The 10,472-nt window shown below is 37.8% G+C and overlaps 1 protein-coding gene across 1 annotated transcript; it reads left to right on the top strand.

Annotated features, from left to right (window-relative positions):
* Positions 1–4,830: 4,830 nt before the first annotated feature.
* On the top strand, positions 4,831–7,749 carry LOC104096314 (large ribosomal subunit protein eL43). The gene is made up of 5 exons (XM_009602673.4): positions 4,831–4,969; positions 5,936–5,975; positions 7,080–7,168; positions 7,301–7,383; positions 7,465–7,749. The coding sequence occupies exons 1-5, from the start codon at positions 4,967–4,969 to the stop codon at positions 7,526–7,528; spliced, it is 279 nt and encodes a 92-aa protein (XP_009600968.1). The 5' UTR covers positions 4,831–4,966; the 3' UTR covers positions 7,529–7,749.
* Positions 7,750–10,472: the final 2,723 nt, after the last annotated feature.

Below are 10,472 nucleotides of genomic sequence, written 5' to 3' on the forward strand. Positions count from 1 at the left end.
TCTTCCCACAAGTCAAACTACAATCAACTTTTATAACTTAAACTTTCAACTTAGGGACTATGTGTCCTATTTCACTCCGAAACTCACCCGAAACCAAAACCAAATACCCTGACAAGTCACGTAACCACAATATAACATAGAGGAACCATAAATTAGGAGATCATGGCTAAAATACTCAAAACGACCGCCCGGGTCGTTACATCTTCCCCCTCTTAAAACAAACGTTCGTCCTCGAACGAGTATAGAGACATACCTGAAGTGGTGAAAGGATGAGGATAACGACTACGCATATCATGCTTGGTCTCTCAAGTTGCCTCCTCGACTAGTTGACCCCTCCACTTAACCTTCACTGAAGTAATATTCTTCTACCTCAACTTTCGAACATGTCGGTCCAAAATGGCCACTGGCTCCTCAACATAAGACAGATCCTTGTCCAACTGGACTGAGCTAAAATCCAACACATGAGACGGATCATCGTGATACAACCAGAACATGAAATACTGGATAAACTGCAGCTAGACTAGGTGGTAGTGCAAGCCTGTAGGCCACCTCTGCAATCCTCTCAAGTATCTCTAAAGGTCTGATATACCTAGGCTCAACTTTCCTTTCTTCCCGAACCTCATAACACCCTTCATGTGCGAAACGTGGAGCAAGACCCGCTCCCTAACCATGAATGCAACATCGCAAACCCTCTGATCTGTATAACTCTTCTATCTAGATTGGGTTGTGTGAAGTTGATCTTGAATCAATTTAACCTTTTCCAAAGCACCCTGAACCAAGTCTATACCCAGTAGCCTAGCCTCACCCAGATCAAACCAACCCACCATGGACCGACACTGTCTACCATACAAAGCCTCATACGGAGCCATCTGAATGCTCGACTGGTAGCTGTTGTTGTAGGCAAACTCCGCAAGCGGCAAGAACTGATCCCAAGAACCCCCAAACTCCATCACACATACACTATTCAGATATCCTCCAATATCTAAATAGTGCTCTCGGACTGTCCGCCCGTCTGAGGGGTGAAATGCTGTACTCAACTCAAACCGAGAGCCTAACTCATGTTGTACGGCCTTCCAGAACTGCGATGTAAACTGCGTACCTTGGTCAAAGATGATGGATACCGGCACGCCATGAAACCTGACAATCTCGCGAATATAAACTCAAGCCAGCTGCTTAGAAGAATAAGTAGTCACCACTGGAATAAAATGAGCTGATTTGGTCAACCTATCCACAATCACCCAAACTGCATCAAACTTCCTCCAAGTCCGTGGGAGCCCAACAAAGAAATCCATCGTAACCCGCTCCCATTTCCACTTTGGAATCTCTAGCTTCTGAAGCAATCCACCTAGCCATTGATGTTCATACCTCACCTACTGACAATTTAGGCACCGAGCTACATACTCCACTATGTCTTTCTTCATTCTCATCCACCAATAGTGCTGCCTCAAGTCCTGATACATCTTGGCGGCATCCGGATGAATGAAGTACCGCGAACTGTGAGCCTCCTGGAGAATCAACTCACGCAAACCATCTACATTAGGCACAAATAGCTTGCCCTACATCCGTAATACACCGTCATCTCTAATAGTGACCTCCTTAACATCACTGTGTTGAACCGTGTCCTTAAGGACAAGTATATGGGGGTCGTCATACTAACGCTCTCTGATACGATCATATAGAGAAAACCTAGAAACCATACAAGCCAAAACTCGACTCGGCTCTGAAACATCCAATCTAATAAACTGGTTGGCCAAGGCCTGAACATCCAAGGCTAATCGCCTATCTGCCGCCAGTTGATATGCTAAATTGCCCAAGCTCTCCGCCTTGCAACTCAAGGCATCGGCCACCATATTGGTCTTCCCTGGATGATACATAATGGTGATATCACAGTCCTTATACAACTTTAATCATATCCGCTGACGCAAGTTAAGATCCTTATGTTTGAACAGATGTTGTAAACTCCGGTAGTCGGTATAAACCTCACAAGGGACACCGTACAAATAGTGCCGCCAAATCTCCAAGACATGAACAATAGTTGCTAACTAAAGGTCGTGGATATAATAGTTCTTCTTATGCACCTTAAGATGTCTAGATGCATAGGCAATCACCCTACCGTCCTGCATCAACACCGCAACCAAACCAATACGCGACGTATCACAGTACACAGTATAAGACCCCGAACCTGTAGGCAACACCAACACTGGAGTTGTAGTCAAAGCAGTCTTGAGCTTTTGAAATCTCTCCCCACACTCCTCGGTCCACCTGAATGGAGCACCCTTCTAGGTCAATCTGGTCATAGGTGCAATAATAAATGAGAAAACCTCGACGAATCGATGGTAATATTCTACCACACCAAGAAAAATTCGGATCTCTGTAGCTGAAGATGGTCTGGGCCAACTTTACATTGTCTCAATCTTCTTCGGATCTACCTTGATCTCCTCACTCGATACTACATGGCCCAAAAATGCCACTGAATCAAGCTAGAATTCATACTTTGAAAATTTTGCATAAAACTTCTTTTCTCTTAAGGCCCGGAGCACGGTCCTCAGGTGCTGCTCATGATCCTCTGTCAAAGTACTATGGCGAAACCAACAAGTTGAAGAGGTCACATGGGAGGGCAAGGAAGAAATGAAAAGGACACACACTCATTTGTTTTTGTAACCAAATAGTTTTGTTTAAAGAATGTTAAATGTTTACTTTCTATGAGTTATGTTCAACTTATACAGTTCATGCTAAAGATGCCCATTTTGGCTAATGCAATATTTATAAGGTTATAGTTTGTGTTTTTTTCATGCTATGATGAGTTGTTGTGTTATGAATATGTTGTTAGTATTGGTTTCTGGGCCCTCTAACAGATGGATAGACCCAAATAAAAGGGAAACTCTGCCGAAAGTTTTGGAAATTTGGGGAGTCAACTAATTTGGAACTCTTCATGTGTGAATGAAGAGTTAAGTCATACTAGTGTTTCAGGCGGGCTCTATTCTACATTCGAGGGTGAATGCTCCCAAGTAGGAAAGGATGTGAGCCCCATAAAAGTTCACCAGGGATTTGAGGTTTACAGTGCCAAGGTAGGCCAATGTGTTTTGCAAGATTGCAGATACACGGTACAGATTTTTGGACTGTGCAGTATATCATGAAAAAGGTTGAAGAATTTGCAGAAGATGGCAATTATGTGGTTCATTATGAGACCGTCGATATGTTCCGTTGACCACAGAACCATCGCGGATTGAACCAGAATAAGCTTAATTTTGAGGGCCATTTTACAGTCCAATATGTGACCGAAGATTCATGCCGCAGATCGCATATTATCATGAGAAATTTTGGAAGGAGATTCTGTGGTCCAATGTGCGACCGTAGAATCGATTCGTTAACCACAGATCCATCACAGATAGGATCAAGCCCAACCCATATTTGGTGGACTAATTCGCGATCCTTTTCACGGACCGTACACCTATTCTACGATCCTGTCCGCGATCGCATACCCGACTTAGAGGTTGAAATTTGGAAAAATTTTTACCTGACCCTATTTTAACAAAAAAGCATCGTGAGTTATTTTAGAAAGCTTCAGCTGCTATTTTAGAGAGAGGAGAGCAATCTAGAGAGAGATGGGTGAGCTCCAACATTCCTACTCTTTAAATTCTTGCTCAATCTTGAAAATTCAAGGGAGTTATTCACTAGGTCATCAACTATTCGGGTAAGACTTCGCCCCTAAGGTTCCATGAAAGCTTTGTAATAGGTTTAAGTATGATTTTATAATAATAGGGCTTATAGGATGGTGATCGAAAGCCATAAGCCCTCAAACTCGAAAGTGGGTGTGCATGAGGGCTATGAAGTGTGATTCTTGAAGTTTGGAGTAGATGATCGGGCATGTACGTGCCAATTGAGGTTGAGAGGTGTTGTGTGACTGGGTAGATTGATTTCTGGTTGTTGAAATTAGTTTTTGGGAGAGAGACTTTCAGGTAGACTTATTGGTAGGCAAATAAAGCCACGTATACGTATGATATAATAAAAGTGAGTTCAACATATATTATTTATTGGATAAACAATTGATCTAATATCAATACAAAAGTATATATATTCATAATTGCCGTCTCTTCCATTAGGAAATACCTAAGTGGAACACAATTATACAATCATATAACCATAGAGATTATCGCATTATATATTATTTATAGGATAAACGATGTGATATAAAACCTTTTTATTTTCTAAAAAGATTTTGGATTTAACAATTTAAAGTCGCTAGTAAAAATATGTACAAGTAATAATCCAAAATTCTTGATAGGTAAGTTTCAAAAATTTACTCCGACTCTAATCATAGTTTGTATTTAACAATTTAAGTCGCTAGTAAAAATATATACAAATAATAATCCAAAACACTTAATAGGTAAGTTTCAAAAAGTTGCCCCGATTCCCGTCGTATGTCATGTGCTATAATACTTTTATAGACATGTTAGGTTATGGAAAAACCTATCCATATACTGTACTATAACAACAAACTCAGTGAAATCAGACAAGTATGGTGTGAGAGGATAGTATGTACGCAAACCTTATCCCTACTGTGTTTGTACTTGATAAATATCTAACATGCATTTTTACATAGATACTAATTACTTAACTATAGTAAATACTCTATTATGGTATAAAAAACCTGGTTCGCCTAAGACTTAACTCCATTTATTCCCTTTCATGGAAATGTAAAATTTCAAAAAGTGATGCAATTTACAAAAATGTTTTCTATTGTCAAAATTAGGGTTTTCCATACAAGTTTTGAGAGTAAAAAGTGACCATAGACCCAACCCGGTATAGTATTCGGGTCAATCCGAACATCACAGACAATGGACCGAATCTTGTCCAAGGCAACTTTTTTGACCCTACAAAATCGCAAGGACTAGAAAAGCGCCAATCGTTCTTGCCCTAGCACCCTTCATCAGCAGCCGCTGCAAAACTTCCATCAACAGTCAAAATGGTACCCTTTTTTTCCTCCTCTGCGTTATACTTCACTTGTTAAATATAAGTTTAAATTGAAATACATAATCGTTTGTATAGATAATCATATATTTAAAGTGTCAAAAGAGCTGTAATTATTTTAGCTCATTCAAGCTATTTCCGTTTTTTTTTTCGTTTTTTTTTATTGATGATAAAAGAGTCGATAATATTAGATGAGCACTTCATTAGGTTTATTAATGTTATTGGATAATGCTAAAGATTGCATCTTTTTGTGAAATTGCTATTGTCAATGATTTTTGTGGAAGTGCTAATATTATTTTAACCTTAAAAACCAAATGCTGTTATATGGCTCAATGGCTTGTTTCATTGAACACTCTGGAAAAATGTATTGTGATAATAGCAATTGAAAACGCTAGTTTGAACAAGAGATAAGATTCATTTTAGAGTGTAGAATTTTCGTCTTGCATATTTTAGCAATATGTTTTACAATAGTATCGATTATGAGAAGTTAATCTTCTGGTTGGGTAGGTTTCAATTGCCATATTTGTCAGGGGCGGATCTAATGGTACAAGTATGGGTTCCCGGAAACCTAGTAGCTCTTGGCTAGATCCTGTATTTGTATTAAGAAAATCATTCAATGTCTAAGAATATTTAGTTTGGAACCCAGTTCTTTAGTCCGGTTATTACAACAACAACAACAACATACCCAGTATTATCCCACAGTCCGGTTATTATAATATATTAATTTAAAGTCGATGTAGGAACCCATAAACTTAAAATTCTGGATCCGCCTTTGATATTTGGGTCGAGGTGGATTTGTTTAGTGTACTTTTTTTAGTGTGAAAAGGTAGACTTGTTTAGTCTACTTTAACTAGGGAAACCTGTTGCTAATGAGATGAGATTGGTGTAGATACCACTATGTGCACCTGAACTTTAGCAGAAGTTGTGTTGAGTTTTAATGTGTAATATGCTATTTTTGCCGCAGACTAAGAGGACCAAGAAGGCTGGAATAGTTGGAAAGTATGGTAAGTATTATAGCTCCTTTTTAACACATTTTACATTTTGCATTAATAAGGATATTATTTGATTTTGTATTACCATAAGGCTCTTATTTGTAACTTTAAGAACTACATTTGATGATGTGGTTTGATTTTCCCAATTTCACTTGCTTGAGTAGGATTTTGCTTCAATCTATATTTCCTTATATTTGATTCTTGCTACATTGGCGAGTCAGCCTGGATTTCATCAGTCCAATACTTCCATTATCTTATTAGAAGTTCTACTGCACACTGTGGGTTCTTGTTTTTAAGTAATTTTTTTATTTTTCAATGTAAGTAACAAGTATAGATCAAAGAAAAAATAAAAGTGGAATATTGTAAAAGAGCCTTTTCAAGGTTAATTAAAAAACGATATAATAGGAGATAATTGAGTGGAAAGATCTGGGTGATTCTGCAGTTTTTATATTTTGCAATAGTATATATAGAGGAATATTGGGTGTTGTATTTGTATATGGACATCAAGCCCTAACTTACTAGATTATATCTCCTACCTCTGCTCAAAAGGGTGAAGTTTGATACTCCGACATAATCCAGAAGATCCATGCAGTGCCTGATTGAATTCTCCCTGAGATGTTTCGGATCAGGCTATGTTATCAACACTAAGATAGATAGTAGTTTTAGTCAATGGATGCTAATATCCCTAAGCTGGTGCTACTTGTTACTAGAATCAATCACATTCGACGTTATGCCTTAGTAGATGTCTGTATGTCTGAAATGAATGGTTATGTGGGTCAGGCTGGATGTTAATTGAGGTTTTGGTGGTTTTTGTTGACCTGACACCCTCTTAAAATTAAAATTTTGTCCACAACACTATGCTCATGAGCTGGAGTCAGTTCTTTTACTAAAGTTGCTTCTGCTATAGCAGTATTCTCTCCTTGGATATCATTTTACTGTTTCTTTTATTAGTATATATCATGGTTTTCATCCAAGGCAATTATATCTCTGATTTTTGTATTGGATGATTTAAATTTCCCTTTTTATCCGTTGCAGTTGCATATACTATTGAAAAATTACTGTTTTCTTATTGTCTGACAAATTTATATTCCTGATTCTCTTTCCTTCTATGCATAGGTACCCGTTATGGTGCCAGTCTGCGTAAGCAGATTAAGAAGATGGAGGTTAGCCAGCATAGCAAGTACTTCTGCGAGTTCTGTGGAAAGGTATGGTTTGTTACACTTAATAAACTGGAAGCTCCATACAATATGATAGTTTTCTTAGCTGCACGTTTGGATTCCTGATCTACTTTAAATAGTTGTTAAGTTCATGATTCTCATCATATACTTGCTGAGCAGTATGCAGTAAAAAGGAAAGCAGTGGGAATTTGGGGCTGCAAAGATTGCGGCAAAGTGAAAGCTGGTGGTGCTTACACATTGAAGTGAGTAATTACTCTCTCAACTTCTTGTTTTTTCCTTTTTTTTGTGTCTGAATAATTAATCCCGATTTTCATTTTTAATAGCACTGCAAGTGCGGTTACAGTTAGGAGTACAATCCGAAGACTGAGGGAGCAGACTGAGAGTTAGAGCATTCATCTGCTTTTGGTGCAGCCACCTTATGATGTGTCTACTTGTGTTCTGAGATCAGATTTGATTTTCAATTTTGAGTACTTTATGATGTTGAACCAGCTCGATTAGCCACTAGTATACTTGAGAATTTCAGTTTACTCAAAAGACAATTATATTCACTGTCGCATTATGTTGGCATTATTATTTCTTAAAGGCTTCGATTTAGTTTGGACTCGAAATTTCCATTATGATACTTAGGTTGTTGGTTCAACTTTAATCATTTTGAAATTTGATTAAAGTGAAAGGCGTAGATGCTGGTTGAGATTTGATGTAGTACCCTCGTGTTTTGAAATGAATAATCAGTAAGAGAATACACATTTCTAGATTCCATACCCACAAATTTCGCCAAGTTGACAGTTTAGTGGTCTAGATGTCACCAGTTGACCTATCATGTAGGGTTCAGGTTTTAGTGGTTTGAGTCGCATCTATTCAACAACAAACCCATTATAATTTCACAAGTAGGGTCTTGTAATTATAGACAATATTTTGGCTAATGGAGTCCATCTCACATAAGCATAAAATTTTTTGCAAAGTGTAGACTTTGTTGGCAATATTATCTGAGACCCAAAAATATTGCATTGTGTGGTGAATATCATTTGCACAAGTTGTATCTCTTCTTTTACACCTAAGAGGCCAAGACTTTTTTGCCTATAAAAGGGAAGGTCATTAGTTCATTTTAGACACACCAACAAGACTTGAGCCTTCATTTCTTGTTTCTTCCTTTCCTCCTTTAGTAAGAGTGTTTTGTTTGAGAGTTAGTGTTGGGAAGCACTTGTGTGAACCTTTTCTTTGGAGTGATCTTGTGAGATTATTCTCTTAGGGTATTTGGGATTAATTAGAGTGTTTACTCTAATTTTGTACTCTCTTTTGTACTCTTGTTGGTATCGTGAAATTGCTCCTCTCCGCTTGTGGACGTGTCACCTTGACCGAACCACGTTAAATTTGTGTCTTCTTTATCTTCTTTAATTGCCATTATTATCAACTTGCATTGTCTTTGTTATTGTCATTATACCGTTGTTTGGCTAAATTTCGCACTACCCGGGTTTCCGATCCTAACAAATTGGTATCTGAGCCAGATATAACCGAGTTTGTTTCAGTAGCCAATATGACTTTAACAAAGACTTGTTTAGAAATTTGATCGAAGTGCAAACTTCGGAATGTGGCAATTAAAGATGGAAGTTATCCTAATTCAGGATGGCTTAGATTTGGCGTTAAAGGGAAAGGAGAATAAGCCGGATAAAATGACGGATGAGGAGTTTGCCGTCATAGACAAAAAGGCAAAAGCAGGTATCATTTTAAATCTCTCAAATGCGGTTTTACGTGAAGTTTCTGTAGAAATCACAGCCAAAGGTATATGGGAAAAATTGAAAACCTTATATATGAAGAGGACGATGGAAAATAGACTTTACCTGAAGCAGAAGCTTTATACAATTCGTATGGGTGAAGGTACCTCTATTTTCTCTCATCTTGACACCTTTGATTCCATTCTTATGGACTTGAGTAATATAGATGCTGAAATTAAAGATGAGGATCAAGCCGTGTTACTACTTTGTTCTCTACCCCCATCTTTTAAGCATATAAGAGATACTATGCTTTATGCAAAGGATAATATCTTTTATAAGGATATTAAATCTATCTTAAAATCAAAAGAACAAATAGATAGTGATATTACTGGGGAAGCTAGTGGAATTCAAGCGGAAGTTGGCTTGTTTGTTAGGGGCCAATCCGATTCCAATTCTAGATACAATAATTTAGAGTGTCGCTATTGTCATAAGAAATATCACATTATCTCTGAATGCTATAAACTGAAAAATAAAGAAAAGCATAAAGAAAGAAAAAATGAGCACAAAAATACTGACACCGCCGAAGCTAGTGTAGCAACTGATGAGATGGAGGGAACTATATTTTTAGCAACTGAAACTAGTTTCAGATTAGACAATGAGTGAATTTTAGATTCCGGTTGTTCATATCATATGTGTCCTAGTAGGGACTTGTTTTCTACATATGATTCAGTTGCAGGTGGAGTTGTCTAATTGGGTAACAATGTTACTTGTAACGTTATTGACAAAAAGTACAATTCAGATCAGAATGCACGATGGTGTGGTGAGAACTCTCGCCGATGTTAGATATGTTCCTGAGTTAGAAGAAAAATCTCATCTCTTTGGGCACTTTAGAATCCCTTGGGTGCAAATTCACTGGTGAAGGTGGAGTTCTAAAAATTTTTCAAGGAGCTCTTGTGATCATGAAAGCACACAGATCTGGTTCGTTGTATACTTTATTGGGCTCCACTGTTATATGCCATACTACAGTTTCGGTATTAGACAACTTGTCTGATTTTGATGGCATTAAATTTTGACATATGCCCATTGAGGCTTTTGCGGAGAAGGTGGAGCAAACTTACTATATCAGCCAAAATTAGGCCAAGGTGGAGATTTGTAATTATAGCCAATATTTTGGCTAATGGAGTCCATCTCACATAAGCATAAGTATCTTTGCAAAGTGTAGACTTTGTTGGCAATATTCTCCGGGACCCAAAAATATTGCATTGTCTGGTGGATATCATTTGCACAAGTTGTATCTCTTCTTTTACACCTAAGAGGCCAAGACTTTTTTTGCCTATTAAAGGGAAGGTCATTAGTTCATTTTAGACACACCAACAAGACTTGAGTCTTCATTTCTTGTTTATTCCTTTCCTCCTTTAGTAAGAGTGTTTTGTATGAGAGTTAGTGTTGGGAAGCACTTGTGTGAACTCTTTTTTTGGAGTGATCTTATGAGATTATTCTCTTGGGGTATTTGTGATTAATTAGAGTGTTTACTCTAATTTTGTACTCTCTTTTGTACTCTTGTTGGTATCGTGAAATTGCTCCTCTTCGCTTGTGGACGTAGGTCACCTTGACCGAAC

The sequence above is a fragment of the Nicotiana tomentosiformis genome, chromosome 8 (assembly GCF_000390325.3).
Source record: "Nicotiana tomentosiformis chromosome 8, ASM39032v3, whole genome shotgun sequence".
Lineage (NCBI taxonomy): Eukaryota > Viridiplantae > Streptophyta > Magnoliopsida > Solanales > Solanaceae > Nicotiana > Nicotiana tomentosiformis.

Coding starts and splice junctions, on each gene's coding strand:
- LOC104096314 (XM_009602673.4), top strand. Junction 5,976..7,079: donor TGGAATAGTTGGAAAGTATG/GTAAGTATTATA, acceptor TTCTATGCATAG/GTACCCGTTATGGTGCCAGT. Junction 7,169..7,300: donor TCTGCGAGTTCTGTGGAAAG/GTATGGTTTGTT, acceptor CTTGCTGAGCAG/TATGCAGTAAAAAGGAAAGC.